This window comes from Ochotona curzoniae, unplaced genomic scaffold (genome assembly GCF_017591425.1).
Source record: "Ochotona curzoniae isolate NIBS_2020 unplaced genomic scaffold, NIBS_Ocur_1.0 contig_64, whole genome shotgun sequence".
Classification (NCBI taxonomy): domain Eukaryota; kingdom Metazoa; phylum Chordata; class Mammalia; order Lagomorpha; family Ochotonidae; genus Ochotona; species Ochotona curzoniae.
Window position 1 is genome coordinate 40,965,292 of NW_024466502.1, and position 24,147 is coordinate 40,989,438.

A 24,147-nucleotide genomic window follows, 5' to 3' on the forward strand; every position below is an offset into this window, starting at 1 on the left:
GATGGCTTAGAAATATTGGAAACAAGGACAAGTGAAAGGGAAAGAAATAAGCTTGGAAGGATCTGTTGCTCAGTCCCCACAAGGAGCGAACAACTGCCATACTGCAGTTATTGTGGGGGATGGGTATAAGGAAGTGGGAAAAATAGGACAATAAAAGGAGGGTGTTTGCACAGAGTGCTTCCAGTTCAGCAGTAAATCATGGCACACTCTAATACATCTGTAGAGGTGTTGCAGATAATTAGCAGATACTGTACATGGGAATGCAGTAAAAAAAATAATCAAGCCAATTATCAAGCTTATATGCAACTGAGAAATCATCCACAATGCTAAATTGCCAGCAGGTATTTAATCAATTAGGCAACATGTAGGAGAGAAAATCAAAGGTAATTGAGAATTCCTAACATGTATCAAAAGAGGTTTTGGAAGTGGCAGGAAGGTGCTAGAACCATTTACAGGCGCACCTTTGCAGACTGCAAACCATCCGTTCTTTTTGAGCTTCCTCTGCAACCTCTTGGTGCCAGGGCAAGTTGGCAGGCTTCCTCAGACCCCAGTGCGAGCCTTCTCAAGCCCTTCTCCGGACAATACCAATGCCAGGTGAGCCAGAGTAAGGGACTGCAGAAGTTGAGTGACGCAGGCCAGGACTCAAGACATAAACTGACACTCATTAACTAATGATGGCCTTCCTGTGCTTGGGGCTTATTCAGCATCATGTCACCTGCCTTTCTCTAGGTATTTCTTTTAACCATGTTTGGCTTTATGTGACGTGGAAAAAATATGTAAGCATCTCATAGATTGATCATCCCCAAATGAGATAAAAGTTTATGGATTTCGCTTTCTATTTTCATGATTCCCCAGTTTGTGTCTCATGTCATAGGTGCAGATGTGTGTTTAAATCAAGATTAGTGTGAGTCTCAAATCCAGGGAAGAACTCTTCCTTTTTCTGGTCCTTGAAAAAACTAGATTTCCCACCCCTCCTTAGCTCATAATCCTGAATGGAGGAGTAGAATTATATTAATCACCAAATCAACTTCTCTGGCATTAGTGAACATTTTTTTTTAAATCCTGTTCTCAACAATAAATTGCACTAGCATTTTAAGTGTCCCATTATTGTGAACTCACTCAGTATGTACCATGACAACAGTGATAATAAGGAATTCATTTGGTATTCATGTGGATGTTATACTAGTGCCATTGGTATTCTACTGTAATTTAGCATTAGTAAATGGGTACTTAAAATGCCACCCAAATGATTGATATCACAAGACTTTGTGGTTCCTCAAACTTAATATAAAACACTATTTTGCCAGTATGAGGAAAAATCATTAGATATATAAACCTTACCTTCTATGAGTTTGGGATTTTGAAAGAGGGGACTATCATTTAGAGAACTTTAATGTTAACAAGCTCAGAGATGGAGAAGCACCCACATGAAAAACATTCTCTCATTACAAAGTAAAAAAACAAGCAAACAAAGACAGTATACTTACTTTTAAATTACAGGTTCAATGCGTACACTACACTGTGGAGTTAAAAATAACAGCTGGATGACCATGGCTAACGGCACATGTTGGTGTTTCTAGGTGGCAATGAAGGTCAGAGTCTGTCCTCTTTCCTGGGGGTAGATACTCACACTTCACACATGCAATGAGGCATTTGCTCTGGGCAGGGAGTGAAAGGGTGGACATAATGGCTAGCACAGTGGGAAGCACACTGCGAATAATGAGAAGACTTAGATGGAAAGGCATACTTGCCATTTCTAGCCCAAAGAGTAAACCATCATCATCACACAGGACATTGAAAAAAAACTCTGATACTTAAAACACTGGCTTTCTGTGTTAAATTACATTCTCTTCAAAATAATGTATTAAGCAAAGTGTCTTATCTTCAAGTTCTATACGATGAATGGAAGAGATTATCTTCCTCCTTTGCAGAGGAGAAACATGCTCTGTCCTTTATGTATTAAGTCAGCTGCTTTTCTGCACAAGGGATCAATCTGAGCTGGAATTGGAGCTGACCATGAGACAGGGCAATGACAAGGAGACTGTCCCTTGTAACAGAAACCCTAAGGGCTACAGCCATGCTACTCCCTGCTAATCCAGCTGTGTGATGGTGGTTAAAAAATAATCATAAAATCACCAACCTCAGAGTGCTTTCGCCAAATGTCTATGTTCTTGCGCTGGGCTTTCGAGAAATGGTCCCAAGCTTTTTGTCTGGTAGAAGCGTTGAAAACGGCCACAATCTGCTCAACTTTGGTGAACAAGGAAGTCAAACAAGACAAGTAATTTATGTTGTGATCACCATAGGGAAGCAAAGCAAAGACACGAGGAGTCTATGGATGATGTCACAGTGAAGCAACATCATCAATATCCATCCCATTTGTGTCTTTTTGTACTTACATTTTAGCAAGGTTGGGGAGGTCTCCCTTCAAGACTGTCTCCATAACTTTAGGTTAAAATGAATTCTAGACATGTCTGGGAAAAAGTTATGGGCATTTACTTCCAAGCATTGTTTAGTTCTTGCTTTAAAGTGTGTTTTGACAGATCTATATACCTAGAACTATGGATACACAGTCAGTAGTGTGGGCATACAGAAATAGATAAATGCATGAAAGCAATGCCTGATTGGGTACTTAGAAGTGAAACTGTGGTATAGTGGCTGAGTGGGGAATCTTCCCCTTGTATGGTTGGTCTCCATCTCAAGGACTTCACTATAGCTCTCTCAAGACAGTATCAAGTCTAGGTTCCAAGCAAGAGCAATGGACAGTTATCATCATACATCCCATCAACCTTAGGGATCGGTTCTCACTCCAGGGTCCTTTTTCTTCTCCTGTTGCACCAACTCCAGCTAATGCTGCTGCCCACTGGCAGAGAACAAAAGCCTCCACATGCACCTCAAAACTGAACGATGCTCACCCGACCAGCAACAATGAGCAACCAGGTCTGATTTCAATACCCTTAGGTACCACCCAACATTTGTATCTGGGATCATTCCATTATCACTTTAAATAAGCTCCCCTCTGGTTTTAAAGTCACTTAAAGTTCCAGTTCTATCAGCTTCATTTCATTTAGTGCATCCAATGCTTTCAAGTACAGGTTGTGAACAAAACTATATAGGAAAAGGAATGGATTCTTAGTAATGGATGTTTGGGGTTGGGCAAACCAACTTGATCTCACTTAAGCAGATATTGATCTAGCAAGCATGGGATTAAGAAAACTAGAGTACTGAACTAATCATATAATTAAGTTTGAGACTCTCAATATTTAGAAAGGCACAAGTGAAATTAGGGTCTCATAAATGCTAACTCCCATCAACATAAATCTTTGACTCCCAGGGCTCTCATAAAAAGGACATCAAAGATCTTCTAAAAAAATTCTTTTAGTATCCAAAGAATGTTACAGAATAATAGAATAATCCCCATGGAAGAAAAATAACACATGCTCATACAATCCTAAAAACTAGCACACAAAATAAGTATATGACAGAGCAGAGAGAGAAAGGAAAATTCTATTCACTAGTAGTACAATGAAAATCTTAAAATGCTATTATGCAACTACTTCTCAAGCTCTAAAGGTAATTTTCTCAAGAGGCTTTTATGTTGCCCATTTTCCACCTCAGAAAAACCCCAACTCCAGTTGTCCTTATTCAGCAAACTTCATCATTATCTCACAAGAAGTTGTTCATCCAATTTGAACAGGAGACTTCTCCACCTTAGCTTGTACTCTCTTTGAGTGCATGTGTCTTCTCCCTTCACCAACCTCACCTAGAGGAAGTCGCACTTCTAGACTTGTCACCTTGAGATGCTCCAAAATGCTGAACTTCACCTGACCACCAGCCCTCAGGGTGCGGCATGGTTAGCGGAGAAGAGAACCTGTCTGGCTCCACCACCTAGACTTTCTATATGCTGCCTGTCTGCACGCATGCTGGGATCATTGAGGAATTCAACTGCTCTTTGCAACCCTAAATTCACTGTCAGATGAGATTGTCTGTGGCATGGTGGTAGTCATAAAATTATGAAAGATTATGAAAAAATAAGTTTCCTGCTTTTAATAGCAGAGCTATTTTTTAAATCAAATATTTTAATGCTACAAAAGGCAGAGACAGAGAAAGATCAATTTTCCATCTGATGGTTCACTCTTCGAAAGGCGCACAATAGCTAGGGTTAGGCTCAACTGCAGCCTGGATCTTGGGATTCAATCCTAGGTCTCCCAAGGGATTGAGAAGGACCGAATTATTAGAGCCATCACATACTAGCTCACAAAGTTGTATTGTGGCAGTAAGCAGGGCTTGAAAGTGAAGCTAGGACTCAAACTCAGACACGCTGACATGGGATGTGAACGTTCCAACCAGCATCTTCTCCGTATGCCGGATGCCTGCCTCAGCAGAGCCATTTGCTGTCACTGAGAAGAGGACGAGCAATGGTGTCTTGATACCAGGACAGAAGGGAAAGGATACTGAGTGTTGAGGCAAACTATCTGGATACTGATAGCCAAAATTGGGCATTCTTTCAGGAGAAGCTATTAATAAAGAAGACACTGAAGAGAAAATCATGCATGTTTATAAACTGTGTGTGTGTAAAGGCAAGAGACTAGTAAGGCATATGGAGGATGACAGAAGGGCAGATACTTAGATTCCCCAAACCGAATGGCCTAATAATGCACAGGCCAAGGGTCAAATAGATCCTCTAATATCTATTCCAACCATATGCATGTTGCAGATATTCCCTGATTGAGGTAAGTGCCTCATGTGACTAACACATTCCAGGGCATGAGTTTAATTCATTCCTCACTAATTTAACAAATATCTGGGGTCCTAATAGGTACTAGAGGCTTGACTGATGGCTAGAAATAGATGATCAGGGCATATTGTTTACCTGTGATGGAATCACAGTCTCCAAGGAGAAAGAAAGACAAGCAGACCACTAATCTATGCAAGAGAGGTAGGGGTCAGAGCTCTAGAGACCCAGAGGATGGAGTAACTGTAGAATGAGGGGACAATCTCCAGAAAAGGCAATGTGTTCCAGAAGCCACTTACACAAAGGTTGTCAAGGAGTGGTGAAAGGACTTTGCAAGGAAGTAGCTGGTGGAGGATGAAGTTAATGCTGGCTATTAATACAGATTGTGACCTTAATATCCTAGGTCAGGAGACATGAATTGGATTTGCTTGCAGTGAGTGAGGAGTGGCTGTGTCAACCTGCATTAAGGCAGAGTAGAAGGTGAAACAAACGGCCGCCTGACACGAAGAGGTGACAGCCCAAGGCATGGCTGCACTGAAGGGGAGAGGAAGGAGAGCAGCAGACCTGGAGCATGGACAGCATGGCAGAGATCAAGTGAATGAAGGGAGCAAAGACAGAGAAAGTAGAAGAGGAATTTGCTTTTTGGACATGATGAGTTAAAGCTTGCCTTTTGGTCATCTGAATGGAGCTGAAATATGGTTTGAGGATGGCAAAGTTGTTTGACATTTTCTGGGCCATTTTCTATTTCTTATGATTGTATCCTTTTCAACAATGCCAGCAAAACTGAATGTTGTTTTCTTAGGAACTTTTATACTTTGTTCTCACATACTTGTAAATCAAATAGGCTTGAAAGATATTCTTGCAATATTTACATGGCCCTATGTACTTCTCCCACTTCTGCAGAGTGCCCCTGAGCCAGCCATTTGTCTTGCAAATGAAAGTTCCTGAGAAAAATAAAGAGACTCTGAAAAGAGTGCTTGGATCAGCATGTATTCATCATCATTAGGGGAAAACCACCTCCATGAGTATGCCCTAATGAATGTGATTCAAAGACAACACATTTTAAAAATCATAAATCAGGATGACTGTTGTTTTTTGTTTTTTTGTTTTTTTGTGGATTGCTGGTATTGATGTGACCAATAGAGACCCTACCTTACTGTCTTCAGTAACAGACACCAGAGAATTAGGACATGACTTAATGACTTTTCTAGTATAACTTATACTACTGCTTCTATGTATAATCAAGCTACAAGTAGCTACTAACTAAAGCACAAGAATATCTTCAGAACTCTGCTTCTCAAAGACAGAAACAAAATGACACTGACATCCATTGCAGAAAAGCAAACCAGCTTTCATACAAGTTATGCTGCAGGCAGTCCCCCTCCCTAAGGCGTTTATCACCGTGGTGACTTTCAGAATAGCAGTGGGGAGGCTCACCTAGCCCTGCATTAGATTAAAAAGGATCAAGGCTATTCTGCAATGGTGAAACACTTGATCTAGAAAGAATACTCAAAGGCTTTGAAAGTATCAGCAGAAAGAGCAGTCAGCAGGTGTAACTTCACCCTTCCATATCTTACAAATCCCTCCCCAGTCCTATTTTCAGTATTATGCCTTAATTAGATAATTTGAGCATCACAAGATAAAGTGATGTTTCTTCAAAAGTCTGCATGAACGTTAGTCTTAGATGTCAAAAACAGGCCCCTTATGCATGCAGAGGTGCGAATGACACAACATCACTAAACACTGCACAGCTGCAGAGCCCTGCCATGCACTGTTATCAGCTTATACATAAACATGTGTGGATACACATGCCCACAGAACACACATACAAGTATCTATGCTTCAGATTTTTTAAATTTCACAAAACTAAGTACTTGAACAACTTAATATGCTTTCCCTCACCCCCGACATTTGGACATGTATTGAGTTGAAGCGTGCTTCTTCATTGCTGGCGAACTTTATGAAGTACCTGAAGAAGCACTTGTCTTTGTTCTTGGAACATATCACACTTCAACAAGTTCTCTGGACAGAGCAGGCCGCCAAACACAAAACTCCAGAGTGCTGGGCTGCACCTGCTGCTCCATCGTGAGCTCTGAACAGAAGAGCACTGCAAGTGGTGGCAGCGCAGGGTTACGCTCGCCCAGAGAACATCCACAGCCCTTTCTCCTTCACTGCATTCTTTCTGCCGGCCTCTGTACCTCAGGCATCTCTCATTCCAGTTAAGTAGCTGCGAAAGATCCTTAAATCCATTTAGTGTCCCAAATATCTAGAGAAACAGATTAACTTCTTACAGGCAGTAGGCTGCCTAAGGAAAGCACCTCAAACAAATCTCCCACGCTGGAGTCTTGTTTCTAATGCATTCTGGGCTTGTGAGAGAGCCTTAACTCTGTAGGATTCAGAGGAAACTTTATTTTGTTCCTTTAAGGGACAACATCTTTCCAAATCCTCTCTGAAAAGCTGTGAGATTTTCAAAGACATACAACAAATGAGATAGCTACTCTCCCAACCCAGCTTGGTCCAGCTGTTTCTAAACCAAAGAAACTGTACGACATTCTACATAGTGCTGGGCCTGAAGAACAATGACAGAGGGATTGCAGCAAGGGTTTAGCTTTTGGGACATCCGGAGAAGACAGGTCCAGGAGTGTGGTAATTGTCAGACACCGGAGGAAGCTGCTATACAAGACACTCCAGGACGGATGGACTTCTGCATGTTCCCTCTGGGCTGAGTCCTCAGCCTGGAGTGTGTGCCAAGTCGCCTGGCGGGAAGCCCAGGGAACAGAAGCATGGACTGGAATTTCAAGTTGAGGAGGAAAGAAGGCATTCTGGGGTTTTGTCTCAAGATGAGTAAAAGGAGCACTGTGTGACATTACAGGCCTGTTGAATTCACAGCCAACACAGGAATAGCAGCCTGGGAGTATTTCTGCACTTCCCTGAGAGATGAGGCCAGACATTTGGTTCCTTCAGGGGTATGGGGTGTGGGCCAAAGAAAGAGGATCAAACTGTGACCAAACTGTCAAAAAAAAGGGACATGATGTCTTAGCAAACTCCAGGCAAACAGAAAATGATCCAATTGTTCAAGCACAAAGACATTTGGCAGATAGTGATTTTTTTTTGAGACTTGTATACATTTCAGCAGAGGTAAGGGTACTACAAATCCCCTTATTAGGGCCTATGTACAAATGTTTCGGAAAACAACAAAACAAAAATCAATGAGATTATAGTCCTAACGCTTCTTGGACTTTTCAAATCCCATGAATCTCCTGCCTAGATTATCCCTCTTGACTAAATAAAATATGAGCTTATGAGGAGGGAAAGCATACATCCACCTTCCCATCTTGAGCCTCCTGTCGCTTCCTCTTTTCAGTAATCACTGCAAACGGATGGCAGTAAATCCATCCAGAGAAAAACTTCCTAGAGAATACGTTGTGTTTGTTGTTTCTGTGTTTCCTACACTGTTCTGCCCCAGTTGCTTTTCACTTGGAGATGTGTACGTCTGTCATTGTGTGTTTTAAACAAAGCTGCAATGAACACCCTCAGACACACCTTCTGACACCCTTCTCCAAAGAACTTTTTACAAAGTCCTCAGCAGTGAAGATAAAAGAGGATCCAAATTTCTAATTTTGAGAGCTCCTAACAAAATTGTACCCCAATTTATACCTACTCAGTGTTGTTTGCCTGGTGCCAACAGTGGATAATCAAATTTCATTTTGCATTCCTGGTGGATAAGAAAAGGCAGCAGTCATATGGCAGCCAAGTCCCTGCACCAGCAGTGTCAATGTTTGTAGCTCCCACTGCAAGTGATGGAAACAAACCTGGCTCTTTCATCAACAGCTGACTCGTTAAGAGCAGACATCCAGTAGCAAGGGCACAGACAGGTCTGATTTCTGGGGATCTTTTTTATTCTTTTAGGTTTATTTATTTGGAAGGCAGAATGACAGGGGGAAAAAAGGGATATATGGGAGAGGGAGAGAAGAGAGAAAGATTGAGATTTTTCATTATTTGGTTCACTCCACAACTGAGTACAACAACCAGACCTGCGCCAGACAGAAGCCAGGAGTCTGGACCTTCATCTGTATCATTCACATGGGTTGAAGGGACCCAAATATTTGGTCCATCTTTCATTGCCTTTCCCTGCACCTTACCAGAGAGCTGGTCAGAAGTGTAACAGCCAGGACTTGGACCAGCTGTCATCCCAAGCAGAGGTATAACTCGCTGTGCCACAACACTGGCCTCTTGCGTATCTCTTCTTGCTGACACCAATGACTGACTTCTTCTGGATCTCCCCCAGCCAGATAGCTGGGGTTTTGAAAATCACGTCATGGTGAGTGACTATTTCACATTTCTCAGCATGTGCTGGGCCAGGTGCTATGTTTGATTATTTAAAAGCACCACTTTTCAAAGCATGGTCCAAGAGCAGCATCCCCAGAGTCACACAGGAACTCCTTAGAAGTGTACAAGCTCAGCCTCTAGACCACCAAATCAGACCCTGGGAAGAGGGGGGCGGCTGCAAACTGTGCTTTAGCAAGCCCTCCAAACCTCTACTTTTAAATATTATTTCATTTGAATTTCCTAGCCATATTCCGAGATAAATGCCATTATTACTGTGTGTTCACTGATCAAGAAATTGAAATGCATGAAAAGGAACAGCTATTTGTCCAAGGTCACATACTGAGGAAGGGATGAACTTGGGAATGGAAACTGCATGTGTCCAACTTCAAATCATGCCTTTATCACCGCTGTATGGTACCCACATCTCAGAAACACTATGGTGTGTATACTGCCAGATGACATACCAGACAATGTGAATCATGATGTAGTCAAAGATACGGCCAGTCCTCAGGCTCAGGCCCAGGAAGGAACCAGCTCTGCACCAGAACTTGCCTGAATCTCAGCATGAGAACTGCTGCAAGGATGCTTGCTGAGCATGCCATCGGAGGCCAGAAAGCCTTAAACGATCTCTCCGCTGAGGCTTGCAAACCAATCACATTTTCTAATGCAAACTCCGACCCTTTGAGTCGGAGTCTGAGACAGACTGAGAAGCCGCCTTTACTTTTTCACAGAGTTGTATGGAGGATGGCTTGTCTTGCGGTACAGCAGGTTAAGTTACCACTTTGTGCTACAAGCATTCTATACTGGAATACAAATTCTAGTCTTGGTTGCTTTATAAATGAACCAGCTCCTGCCTAATAATATGCCTGGGGAAGCATCAGACACTAGCTCAGGTGATTAGAGCCCTCAGATTCCTGCTGTGCATATAAGCTCCTGGCTTTGGACTGCCACTAACCCTGGTTGTTGTGACCGTTTGGGGAGTGACCCCAAGGATGGAAGCTCTGTCTCCTCTGTGCCTCTTTCAAACAAATAAAGTTAATGTTTTTTAAATTTATTATTATTATTATTATTATTATTGGAAAGGCGGATATACAGAGAGGAGAGACAGAGAGGAAGATCTTCCGTCCGATGATTCACTCCCCAAGTGAGCGCAATGGCAGATGCTATGCCGATCCGAAGCCAGGAGACTCTTCCAGGTCTCCCACGTGGGTGCAGGGTCCCAAAGCTTTGGGCTGTCCTCGACTGCTTTCCAGGGCCACAGGCAGGGAGCTGGAAGGGAAGCGGGGCTGCCGGGATTAGAACCGGCGCCCATATGGGATCCCGGGTGTGCAAGGCGAGGACCTTAACCATTTGTGCCACTGCGCAGGGCCCAAATAAAGTTAATGTTTAACAAGCGTTTTATGGAGCAATCCAAGCCACAGGGCCAAAGAATGAGAGTGTCTAGAGAAAGCCACAAAGGGATTCTCAGCCTTCATTGTTATTCTCTTTCTAGTCCCACATCCTGTTTTACCTTTGTTGAAATGGAAGTTATTGAGTAATAAGCCCCAGCAGTGGAATCTTAACCATGGGGCTGCTTTCAGGAACTCTATGCTATTCTGGGGACTATGAGAGGGGAAAGAGAATCATGTCTTGTCTTTACCACTAATCCTCTGTCAAGCTGAGTCCCAAAACTGAGGGGGCTACACCGGGCAATCCTGAATCCCTCCTGACTGCTACTCTCTGAGGCTCTAATGCAGCGGAGCCAACGTCTCCACAAGGGATGAAGGGGAAGCACTTGGGGCTTGGTGGGTGCTGTGTCTGCCCTGCTGGGGGAGATGGCTGCAAACAGAGCACGCAGCCTCCCTCAGTGGGGACCCTCTGCCTTCTCGCTTTGCCTTGGACTTGTTGTTGTTGCTGTTGTTCTTTCCCTGTTGGATCAAAGACTCCAAGCTGGACTCCTTGTTCAGCCTATGGAATCAAGAATACATCATCTCTGCCTGTAGCTACTCTCCTGACAGCTCACTTTTCCTTGATTGCAAGGTGGCTTGACTTTAAATACAATGGTATGAAATGGTGTTTTGTGTGGTTTCTGTCCAACAGAGCTCAGACACTGTTTCTTACGGTCCAGTTCCCCACCAGTACATACCCTCGCTCCCTGACACTTGGTGGTTGCTTGCTTTCTAGTCCCTAGTCAGGGGCTCAGGTTTTTCATCTTTAGCCTCAAGAAGTTCTATCCTTCTTGAATTACTATATTCCACTCAACACTTGCTGTTAAATCTTGTAATCTAGCCCTCCACAATTTTCTACTGCTCTAGAGTATGCATCCTAGTTTCATTAAAATCCTTTGTAAAATGCTAACATCATTATTTGATTTATGAGTAGACTTTTTAATTCTTTTGGTGGTGGTGGTAGGGTGAAACCGAAAAGAAGAAAACTACCTAAAACTCAGCTCAGTTTTAGCTGGCCCTTGAAACAGAACATTTTGTGCCCATTCTTGGTTTCAGAGGTTTTATTAAAAATGAGTTTTGTAGGGCAGGTATTTGGTCCAGTGGCTGAGCAGACCACTGGTCAGCATTCACATATCTCACATGCGTGCGCCTGGTTTGAGCTTTGGCTCCATTTTCAACTCCTGCTTCCTGCTAATGTGTACCCCACGAGGCAGCAGGTGATGGCTCAAGTCCTCAGGTTCCTCTCATCCACATAGGAGACCTGGATTGAGTTCCTGGCTTTTCATCCTGGCCCAGCTCGAGCCCCAGCCTCAGCCCCAGACAGCCACTGAGGACATTGGGAGATCCAACTAGCAGTCTGGGGCTCTGATTGTCAGTTTGTCCATCTATCTGTTCCTTTCTCCTCATCTCTGTTTCTCAAAGAAAAAGAAAAAAAAATGATTTTATCTGGATGTTTATTCCTTTACACTAAATACATGCTTTCCCCTCCTCCAACCATGTGGAATTAATGCTTCCAGCACTCCAGTCAGTATGACTTTGGCGCAACAGGAATCTTCCAGTTGCTGAAGCAGTTGCAGAGATTTCTTCCTCTCATGGATGAACTACAGCAATGACTACTCCAGACATGGGAAAACATTCTAACACTCCATAAAACTCTTTTTCAACAGCAGGGGACACAGAAGCCAAATTTCCCTTGGCGGAAATAAAAAATGTTTAGCTGAGATGTTCTGAGAAGTAAATGATCTTGGAGAGAGCTTTTCAGGCAGAAGAAATGTGGAAGATGACACCAACCTGACTGGAAGGGGGTTCGCCTCACCACCCCTGCAGAGATCAGAAACCATCCACCCCTCCCTCTTTCACTCCAGCACCAGCACTTAGCACATGACCTGGCACTTAAAAGACACTCAAAAAATATTTTTGAAACAGACTTAATCATTCATTCAAACACTCAGGTTTTTACAATTTTGGCTGAGAAGACAGATAAGGACGTGACAGGAGAGTGGCAGGGCCCCGCGGAGCCGTCTCTGGCAATAACTCTTACCAGTTCACCAAGCTTGCTGGCTGCCGCGCGCACACACACATGCCTACTCGGAGTGAAAATGCAACTCCCCAACTCACAATGCAGCCCAGGCCCTGAGGCTCTGCAGGCGGGACTTCTGCAGGCAGGGCAGCGAGTTCTCTGCTCTGTGATCTCTGTAGGAGCTTCTGACATCACACTTGGGCCCTGGGACACACAGTTGTCGTATTGAAATATCCAGAGATGTGAAAGGATGTTAAGCCGTTGGTGGGATGAAGACTCCAGTGTTTTAGAGAACCTTAGTGGATAATTGGGTCAAGCCTTTTCTCTGAAGAGATGAGAAGAAAATGGAGACTCCAGGAGCTTAGAATGCTCTCCCAAAGTTTCGTGGCCAATGAAAGCCTGAGATGGCAAAGCAGCCTAGGTGTCCAGTCAGAGCCCTTGCATCCTCGCCCATTGATCTTCTGCTGTTTCTAAGACTTAAGATGAGGCTGATATTATGCACAATATACAATATCCAGGATGAATTAACATTAACTGCAGTATTTTATGCTGCTGCTGTGAAATTCACAGCAAAAGTTTATTCTACATGTCATACCCAAAACAGAACGGCATAGCAGCGATGTCAGTTAAGACTATGGGTTATGCAAAAGTGCAGTGTGTAAGGAGTAGGTTTACATTTATTAGGTTCCTGCTTATTTTCTAATCACACTCTCATTTCCATCTCTGACTGACCAATATTTCCACTCAGCTCTTCTCTGTGCTTATAAGAATTGTGCCAGGCTCAGGTATGCTATGTTGAGATATGAAAAACAGATTAGGAAATGATCCATATCTACATTTAGTCTAAAATCTTATCTTTAGAAAAAAACAAACAAGCTTCATGCTCATAAAATAATTAGTAAATAATTAAGCACTCCAGTGTATGATGCTAACAAGTGCTATGTAAGACAGGAGAAAAGGGTATGGTGATGGTGAGAAAGTGAGAAATAGGAAAGTGCTAGAAGAAAATCATATTCAGTGTGATTTCAGCACATCTTCTCAGTCCTCTATTAGCTGGAGATTTACAGTTTCAATATCTTTCTCTGGTCACTTTCATCTCATTTTAAAAAAATTGGACTACTATTATTGCACAGTAGATTAAGGGGCCTTTTGCAATTGCAGCATCCTATATGAGCACTGTTCTGCATTTGATGCAGTTCCCTGTTAATGGACCTGAGAGAGCAACAGAAGTAGGCCGAGGTACTTGGGACCTTAGCACCCATGAGAAAGACCCGGGAGGAGGTCCAGGCTCCTGTCTGCAGCCTGGCCCAGCCTCAGCCATTACAGTCACTGGAGTGTGAACTGGCAGATATAAGATCTCTCACTCTCTCTGTAATCGCCTTTGAAATAAGTAAAATACATCTTAAAAAAAAAAAGATCCTGTTGTCTTAAGAAGAAAACCACACAAGAAGACAGGGTTCATGCTCTAATCTGCCCAAAATTTGCTCAGTGAGCATGGCCTATCAGGTCTGCTTCCCAAGTCCATCTCCTTATCTGCAAAATGCATAGGTCTCTGATGGCCCTACTCACTCTGGTATTCCATGTGCCCTCATTACATCTGCAGCATGTGGTCTCAAGTTGATAGACCCTCATCCACCTCCATCACTTTCCCAATTGCCTTTCCTCCACTTTACTCCTATCTCTCTGACCAGGAAGTTTGTTGGGAAAATATCAAGGTGGGAATATCATGGGGTGTTTAAACTTTTATTAGATGCATGTGTGTGTGTGTGTGTGTGTGTGTGTGTGTGTGTGTGTGAGAGAGAGAGAGAGAGAGAGAGAGAGAGAGAGAGACAGAGAGAGATACCAAGGCATGCACAGATCACCTTGGCATGCGCATTAATAACTAGGCACAGTGGTACATGTTTCCTGAAGTTAATAAACATCTGCTGCCTAAGCTTTGAAATGACACATTCTGCTCGTAACTGAAAAACTAAAAGTGGGCAGGCTTGTGGAGAGCTCCCAGGGAGCATACATTTTTAAAAAGCTGGGAAGATCAAAACCCAAAAGTCTCCGAGCTGGAAAACCCAAGGAAGTGTCTGCCAAGCTGTCAGGTTAAGAAATGACGTAAAGATGAGATGAGGATGAGCTGACAGGAGGAGGGGATGATTCACCAGGGATGCAAATGATTTGTCTTTGCTTTGTGTGCAGCAAATGCAATTGATCCTGCAAGCATAAAAAGGGAGGGAAGACCCCAGGGACCACACCAGGACAATGTCCTCATCTAGCATCTTTGAGAATTCTGCATCAATGGTTGAACGTGAGAAATTACCCTAAACATAGAAGTGAAGGGAAGCTGCACCCCTAAATTCCTGGTAGGACTTAGCCACTGCTTCTTGATATTTAAAGCCAAGGCTCAGATGAGAGCAGTGTCTACTGGACTGAGTTTGAGAGCTGGTCCTGGGTTGAAGACCAGAGATAAGAAGATGGTGAGAACTCACATAGATATTGGCAATACTAAACCATCAAGCCTGGGAGGGAACTGTTAGGTTTTGATACCAACCTTGAAACAGATCACAACTTGTTCTTTCGGCTATCATTAATGGCCCTAGATTTACTTTTTCCCTAAAAACTCAGGGATGGTGTCTCAACTTACTTTTCCCTTGACAACTAGAGAGAGCATCTAGAAAACCCGCTTAAAGCAAATGGATGCTTTTCAGATGAAAGCAAGGTCAGATATTACAAGCAACGCAAAGAGATATTGCATTTTATTCTAGTTTCATGGTGTATATCTGAAGTTTCTGTTATTTTGCTCAACCCATTTCCAGAAAAATCCATAAAGAGACACACATGCTATTATTATGCAATGTGACTCACATTTCCTGAAGCATGGGAAATGAATGCTTTGTTTAAGATGCCAGTTCTACTCTACTTGCTGTAAGCTAATGTGCTGATTCACCTACCTGCAACACGCCTCAAGTCACTTTTGCTATTGAGCAGGCTGATGTGAAATACTGAAAATGATGGCCCAGAAACCATGGATCCCTTCTGTATGGGAAGTGCTTCTCAGGGCCATGGTAAAAACCCATGAGATACCAAACTGCTGAGGAGCAAGGCAGCTGGGATGCCATTCTTGGAGATGAGTGCTTATTCATTCTAAGTGAGAAAGGCAAAATGTGATCTCCATGCTATTTGCCAGGACTATTAACACAAGCCAAATGGCTCTGCTTTTGGAAAAACAGCAACTGTGCCCATCACTGTGGCCTTAAGCAGCCCAAAGTCTCTGAACCAAGCTGGGGAAAGTAGCAAAGGCAGCTGAGACACAAAGACTTGAGACAGTTCTAACAGGAAATGAGACATATTTTGAATTCACAGTTTGAGGAAAGGTGTGTATAACTTCCACACTGGTCAGGCTTCTGCTAAGGGGAGGGCTCTTTCAAAAATGCTCATGGAAAATGTATGTTATAAGAAAGACCATGTGTGTAGTTTAGCCTGGCAACAAAATTAAGGCATTTTTAACTCCACTGTTTTTGTAAGCTTTTTGAAGTATCCTTGTGTTTTCACCCCAGATGTTAGAATTTGGCTATCCCTTATATGTCTGAAAGCACATGGGAGAGAAAAGAACATTTTGAGGCTGCTTCCCAAAATATGCATTGGTACTGCTGTAATTCACAGACTTCACTTCACCCCAGGCTGATCCTCAAAGACACCACTGATGATCTCTCCAACACTCAGCACATGGCTAGGACAGCATCCCTCAGCTAGCGCAGTGGGATTTTTCACCATCGCCCATGATTATCTACCTCCTGTGAAAAACAACTCCCTGCATCAAATGATAAGGATGCTGGACATTTCTCCAACAAGAATAGGTAGATGATACACGTGAAGGTTGTTGGGAGCAAGTGAGGATGTTCTGACATAGATTTTCCTGTTAACTTTCTGGCGCCAACTCTCCTAAAATCCCTTGGTTTGCTACCAATGCAAAGTGTAGCGATTTCCCTCATTAAAGTGCAGGTCCTAAGCTCTGCAGTGGATCTGCTTCATTACACACACTAGCTGGAACACCATGGCTTCTGGGTGGTGGCAGCACTGGTGCCAAACTACTCCATGGTGTCACCAGAGATTTCTGAACTGAGCTTCAGGTTTCCTTCCTCCCTGCCTTCCAGTTTATTCATTTGTCCACCAAATGTTTGTGGAACAGTTCTGTGTTCCAGGTACTTGATATATATGAATGAGGGGAAAAAACATGTTAAGATGATGAAGAGCAGGTAAATCACAAAGTCATTACACATTTGGATAAATGCCACAAAGGACCTTAATAATGCACAATGATGGTGAATCTACCAGAAGAGTGACCCAGAGACACTTGTCTGAATGGCTGGTCTTACAGCCATGATTGAGAGTGTCAGAAAGATTCATCCTCACAAAGTGTCAAGGCAAGAGCAGCATCCCAGGAAGAGAGACAAGAAGGTGTGAAGGCTGAGACCAGAGGGAAGGGACCCCAGGAGAGGAAACCAAGGACATTCACAGGGAAACTGATGCTGAGCGTGGGGAAGCTGCTTGAGTGATGGAAAAGACACAATCTGATTTCTATCAGATGATGTGCGATTGAGTGAGTCAAGTAAAAGCAGAAAAGACAGGGTTTCTGCACATGGCAGAAACCACAAAATGTTCCCTGTAAGATACAGTTTGGCAGTTTCCTGTGATTCCTAAGTGGTGCCACACCTGACCCACCAGGCCGTGACAGTAGTTCAGACCAGTGGGTCTCGAGTGGGAGCTGTTAAAAATTAAGATAAGTGGGCCAAACAGGAATGGATTTTTGAAGATAGAAAACAAAGAGTTTCTTAATGATAGATATAGAGTTTGGTGGTATGAACTGTTAGGTGTTATTCCTAAGATTTTGGCTGGAGAGGCTGACAATGGGGCACAGAGGGTTAAAGCCATGTGGCATATGACACCAGGATCCCATACCAGAGTGCCAGTTGAAGTCCCAGCTATTCTGCTTTGCCTTTGCACCAACATCCTGCTAATGCACCTGGGAAGTCAATGGAATATGGCCCAAGAGCTTGAGGCCCTGCCGTCCACTGTGGGAGACCAGGATGTGATTTCTGTTGCTGCTTCCAGTCTGGCCCAGCCTGGCCTGGCCAATGGGCACCATTTGGGAAGAGGAACAGCTGATGTAAGATCATTCACACTCCTTTATCTGTTGCTCTACCTTTCAAATAAAACTTAAAAAACGAAAAAGAATTTGGCCTAAGAATGTATTTAGATGGGAAGAGGAAACCAGAAAAGGAACACGTTTGAAGACTAAAAGCAAGAACCCTCTGTTGGGTATTTTCAAGTTGAGGTGTTGAAAGGGTAGTTGCTAAGGTACTCTGCAGTCCTGGTGTTTCCTGGTGTTTCCTGTGGTTTCCAAGGGGCACCACTGAGCCCACTGCAACTCTCCCTCGTTCCTTCTCTGGGCCGAGCAAGCCAGCCTGCTGCAGCCTGCACCCTTCTACTTTCTGCTTCAGGGCTCAGGGGCCTGTGGTCTTCGGAACTACCTGAGACTGGAAGCTCAGTCCCACAGCTCAGCAGTAGGAAGTTCATTATCATGGCATGTCCGAGCCTCACTTTCCAATTTGATTTTATCAGTAAGCAAAAGCTGGTATATGAATCCTGAAGAATTACACTTGAATTTTTTTTTCTCTTTTGTCTGTCTCAGGTGTTTCAAACTTGGGCTGACTCATGACTGCATAAAGAGCTTTGTTTTCCTTCCTGCTGTATCACAGGAGACGCCTTTTTCAGAGGTGCCTCTTCCAACAGCTGTTGCTAAAGCAAATGAAGATTTCTCCTAGTTTCAACCAGGTCTGATCTCCTACCCTTAAAGGCTTAGTCTTCTCTGCCAGGTAGGTTTGCAAACTGTGTGGAATGAGAACTTACTCAAAGCTGGAGCTAGTGAGTGACAGGCAAACTTAATCATTCTACCGTCCCAGGATATGTGTTCCTGCCGTACCTTGGTGTGACCTGCATCATTTGAACTGTCTTGCCGTCACTTTTCTTTCTTGCCAGTTTACCCTTCCTTGCCCTCTGCCCATTTGCTAATCTAGTCAGGGGTTCCCTCCTTCAGAAGCTAGTGTCAGTCTCCTTTATTCTCTCTCCAATCACCTGAATGTTGGAACTGTTGGGCCTGCTCGGTTGGACACTGGGCCCTTTCACAGGTCTGGCTCAGCTGGGGCAGGTGTGGCTGATGACAGCCCAAGTGGCACTTGTCTTTTGCCTATTCCTTTTCTCTGTAGCCAGAAGAGTCTTGCAGTGGGTTTCTGGTCCCTTCTCAGGGGTGATGGCTGGGAACCTGTGATGTCACTGTGCTGCAGGAAAGACGGACTCTAGGGAATTCAAACGCCTGTCTCTTGCTCCATCCTCCATCAACACATTATCCTGCAGGTTTTCGCTGATGAAAGAGGTGACAGGCGTTTGGCACATCTTATCCCTGTAAATAACACTTATCCGTAGAATGAATATGGAAATTACATATGTCGCTATCGTGCATGGGCCCCTGCACCTGGTATGTAATGGAGCCCGGCATTGTTACAGTGCCAGTCAGTGGCTTTTACCAGCAAGGGAACATCGGCAGCTGTGACATTAACCATGCAGACAGAGTGTCCACAAAATACATAGACACCCCTTTTTTTTGTTTCCTCAGTAAAGCCCTGGGTAATTACCCTGACTATTGTTCAAGGAGAAAGCTCCGTTTTCACCAGTTTGGGATCTGGACATGAAAAATCACCAGCATTAAGTACTTAAGGCAATTTGCTCTCCCAGTGAAGAAAGTACAAAAAAAAATTCTCTCTCCCTGAGTCTGAGTTGCCCGAGTGGGAAGCCACCGCTCACCTCTGACAGAGGATCCCGAGGAGGAAGTTTTTCTGACGGTACCTTCTTCCCAGAGAGAGCCCCAGGACACTGTGGTCAGGGCCTGCTTGCCACCGCCAGCACTGGGAGCACATGTGGGGGTATGTGTGTGTGTGTGTGCGCACCTGGCCTGCAAGCACAGGTGCACCTGGCTGCCCCGTCCTGAGGGCCAGGCACAGTGCCCTGAGGAAAAGCTACAGAAACTTTGCTCACCTTGAGAAGTAAGCTCTCGGGGAAGGGTCCGTAGTCCTCCAAGTTGCCACAGAACATGAAATAGGTTATGAGGTTGGCATTCGATATGAGGTAAAATGGGAGATTATTGAACTACTTACCCCCAAATGATAACAACCAAAAAAAAATGAGATAAAATGAATATTTAAAAAAGAGAGAGAAGGGGGAAAAAATCAAAAGAGATGGCTCCCAAAACTTTACTTACATTGAGTGAGGATTCCAGTTAAGGCATTTTTGAAATTCTCCTTGGCTTCCTCCATCTCTTGCTCGTGGGTGGCCTTCTCGTTCATGAGCCGCCGGACGTGGCTGTTGGCCGACTGCACCATGGAATAGAACTGGTTCGCAGAGCGCCGGTTGACCTCCCCGCGTTCAATCCAAGAAAGCAGCACAGTGATAGCCTCAGAGAACTTGCTATCATCTGGAAACGGAAAAACCGCCCAATATGGATCAGACCACTTTATTTTGGTTCCAAAAGTTGAGCTCTGCTGAGGGCTGCATCTGCTGAGCTCCACCAGTTTCCCAGAGCCTTCCCGGAGAATTCTGGTTAACTCCATGGCACCAGATGGCGTACCCTCTAACCTGCAAACTTGAGCAGGCCAACGTTAGGATACTTGGTGTGGGGATTCTTACTCTAGAAGATACATCCTCATTCTTCCATCAAACCTTAATTTCTCTTTAAGATGAACTCTAAGAATTCTTACTATCCTATTTGATCTCCACTCATTTCCTTATTCTTCTTTCAGAAACATTATACAGTGATACCTGTTTTCTGATTTGCAAAGTCAGCTAAGTGTCAACCTTTAATCGGGACGACAGAATAAATTGCTTTAAAAACCAGTTCCTGAGACAGGCTAGGAATATGTAAATTCTTGTTCAACTGTAGTTCAAGGCTGATTTCACTTTAAGGCTAATATGCACACTTAATTATGTTGGAAAATAAAATAGTGCTTTGTCTGTCACAACAGGATCTTTTCACTAAAGTGGCCAGTCTTTCACTGGATGGCTGCTGGAAAGCTCAACTGAGGCTGCTTTGGGCTGTGTTTAGGGAGGGGTGACATAGGAAGGCGGGCACGCGGTTCACCTGCAAATAAAGTTTATTGAACACACAGTGACTTGCCTGCTGGGGGGACGCATACTAGGAAGAAACCTGTGCTGTGAAGATTGGAGGTGAAGAAAAAGCAAGGCTGAGGGTGACAAAGTGAATTAGGGCTAGAAGCTATATGCCAGCCATTACAACACCAATCGATTCTTCTGCTGAAGGTTCACTTCATGGTTTCCAGGCAAATTTGAGGGGAGAAGCCTTTGCTTTTGTGTTCTACCCCTGCAAACCTGTGACTTAGGAATAATGAGTTACATTTTTTTTCCTCCAAGTAAATCAGAGAGACTCCCAACTCTTACCAATCAGCAGCAAAATGAGGAGGGCGCAGATTGTTACCCACTGGACAAATAATGAGCACCAGCTGTGTGCAAAGCACTATGGCCGCCCATGGTCTGGTAGACATCCTCACACTCTGTCTACACTTCTGGAAATAGGTACGTGCTCCAGAAGAACAGGCCACCTCATGTGGGATGAGAGCATTTCATTTTACTCATCGGATTTTAAAAATCAAAAATAGGATTGCCTTTTGTATTCCATTTGTGGCACATTTTTAAAACATCTCAGGGTGCTGCCCAAGTACCTTGAGGACTTCTTAGAGTCTGCCAGAGACGTCCTCCTGGACTAAGGCGCAATCTCTATAGTGTGGCTGCTATTTTGCCAAGGAGGCAGGAGCACTGAGGGAAAGCAGGACCCAGCCTAACTCCAGGTCCTGTTGAGCATGCTGGCATGCCGGGCTCTTTCCTGGCTGAAGCAGCTGCCCACTGGACATGAACCTCAAAGCTGCTTTTCTTTTCGTAGCCATGCTGCCCCTTCAGCCCCCACACTTTAGCCACAGTAGGAAACTGGCCTGGAAACGCCCACACTCTCTCTTGTCAGTGGAAGCCCTGAGTCTCCCTGAATGTCTCTGTCCATGGGCACACACTTGCTTGGGGGTTTGTGGCTCGCTTGTGTCATTTGCTGATCCCCTGGGATTTCAGCCCAAGTTCAACTGAACCTCCATGAACTCTAGCTGCAGCGGGCAGCCTCTTGTCTCATTCCAAGGACCGAAATGGCTTTAGTGAGACAAGTCCTCCTGCAGCCCCTGGGACAGACTGTAACTTTGCACTATATCTGTGAGGCTGGCCACAACCATTGTAAGTGGAATAAACCCTGCCTCCCTCTGCACTCTATGCTCCTCTCTCTGCCAATACGACCTTGGCACAGAGGGCAAAAACAAACCAAATGCTTCCAAGACATCGTCCTCCCTTTTTCTTAAAAAATACCACCACCAAAACAGAGAGGACAGACTTTGTGTTGGGAGTTTTCCTTTTATTGTGTCCCTTGGCTCCTTGGCAAGGAGAAAGCATGACACTCTCATTTGTATGGGGCTCTGAGAACAGAGCTGTGCTGATCCTCTTCCTTTTCTTCTCTACTCACTCCCCCTTCTCTTGTGCCTGCTTTCATTCAGTTTCATAAATAAATAAATCTAGAACCCAGCATGGTAGTCTCGCAGTTAAAGTCCTCGCCTTGAAAACGCTGGGATCCCATATGGGCACCAATTCTAATCCTGGCGGCTCTGCTTCCCATCCAGCTCCCTGCTTATGGCCTGGGAAAGCAGTTGAGGACAGCGCAAGGGCCTTGGGACCCTGCACCCACTTGGGAGACCCAGAAGCTGCTCCTGCTTCCTAGCTTTGGATTGGCTCAGCTCTGGCCATTGAGGCCACTTAGGGAGTGAATCATCGGATGGAAGATCTTCCTCTCTGTCTCTCCTTTCTGTATATCTGCCTTTTATTGAGCCGATCTGAAGCCAGGAACCTCTTCCGGGTCTCCCACGCGGGTGCAGGGTCCCAAAGCTTTGGGCCGTCCTCGACTGCTTTCCTGGGCCACAGGCAGGGAGCTGGAAGGGAAGCGGGGCTGCTGGGATTAGAACCGGTGCCCATATGGGATCCTGGGCGTGCAAGGCAAGGACCTTAACCACTGCGCCATTGCGCTGGGCCCCCCAAAAAATAAATCTTTAAAAAATTTATTGTCAGAAAGATGGTACCTGAATTTACAAAATAAAAAGTGTGTAAAGTGTGTTCACGGGGCCTGAGAGTCACATTTTATTCCTTTATTCCTCACCACTGACTGACCTAGAGGACCAGCTGGCTAGTAAGCAGCAGCTTAATAATAATTTACAGCTTTTAGAGAGGGGGATCAACATCCTTAGGATTAAGCAGTTGAAAATTGTACAATGTGGCCAGCACTGAGGCACAATGATGCTTAAACTGCCTGCAACGTTGTTGGTCATGTTGTAAAGGTACTGGTTTGCATCCTGCTGCTCCACTTCTGATCGGTTCTCCTGCTAATATGCATAGGAAAGGCAGAAGATGACCCAAGCGCTGGGCCCCTGCCATCTACATGGGAGACCCAGAAGTACTGGAGTCCTGGCTTTGGCCAGCCTAGAAATCTGGGAATTAAAGCAGCAGATGTAAGTATTCTTTTTCTGTTACTACTTCTCTCTGTATAACTGATTTTCCAATCTACAAATGAATCCCCAAAAGGGAGAAAATGTACTATTTTTAAGAGGCAAATAGCCTGGAGTTTCCAATATCTTCTCAGGTTAATAACAGAATCCCATTAGCTGAAAGGAAGCATATACTTGTGCAAACTTCAAATTCCATCTTCATTTCTGAACTGTCTGAAACTGACAGGCCAGTGTGTGATTGATGTACTGACATTCAAATTAAATTTCAGAAACATTAGTTAAGGCATGCTTGGTAACTCCAGTCAATATTTGTTGCCATGTAAGAAGTCACTTTAATTTATTTTAATTAAGCCTAAGCCACTAGCTCCCTCTGTGTGGTGGTAGGAGCATATGGGGAGAGGTCATTTTTGGTATTCAACTATAAATTCAATTTTGTATCCGGTGGAAAGATCACTGGGAAAGTAGAAAACAATATAAACTAATTTAAACAGGATTTAAATTGCAGCATTATTAAAGCTATTCATGTGGAAAGAAATTAACACTGCTCATAAAAATCACATTAAAGAAGCGCTTACAAAAATTCCAAACACTTCCGGTGAACAGGCTCAGGTGTATCTCCAAACAGGAGTGCTGTCTAGGAACTGGCACATGCAGGAAGAAGTGGGCAGCCCAAGATGGAATGGTGTAAACAGGAGCCACTCAGGAGAGATGGCCCTGTGTTTTCTAATAAGGGCCTCTCAACATCTCACCTGGCTTACCACCAACCTTTGCTTAGCAGCCCTCCTCTCCGGCTGACATTTTGATTGACAGTTTTTTTTCTCCTCACATGCTTCCTCATTCCTGTGCCAACCCGTATGGTATGGTATCCGTTCAACACAATGGGCATGCACACCTTGCATTCACCCTAGGGTCATGCCCTCTCGGTCCTGTAGCCCTGGCCACCTGCCAGGCTCTGCTTGGATTCAGCTGAAGTGCTCCTTCATCGAGGAACCCTTC

At 44.3% G+C, this 24,147-nt stretch overlaps 1 protein-coding gene across 2 annotated transcripts in view; it reads right to left on the reverse strand.

Moving 5' to 3' along the window:
• ENOX1 (ecto-NOX disulfide-thiol exchanger 1) overlaps positions 1 to 24,147 on the reverse strand; it is a 190,270-nt gene that overhangs the window by 96,648 nt on the left and 69,475 nt on the right. For both annotated transcript variants that reach the window (XM_040991043.1, XM_040991044.1), the window contains exons 5-6: positions 19,812 to 20,024; positions 2,141 to 2,247 (exon numbers count right to left, since the gene is read on the reverse strand). In XM_040991043.1, coding sequence (XP_040846977.1) covers positions 2,141 to 2,247; positions 19,812 to 20,024 — 320 coding nt within the window. The remainder of the gene's footprint in view (positions 1 to 2,140; positions 2,248 to 19,811; positions 20,025 to 24,147) is intronic.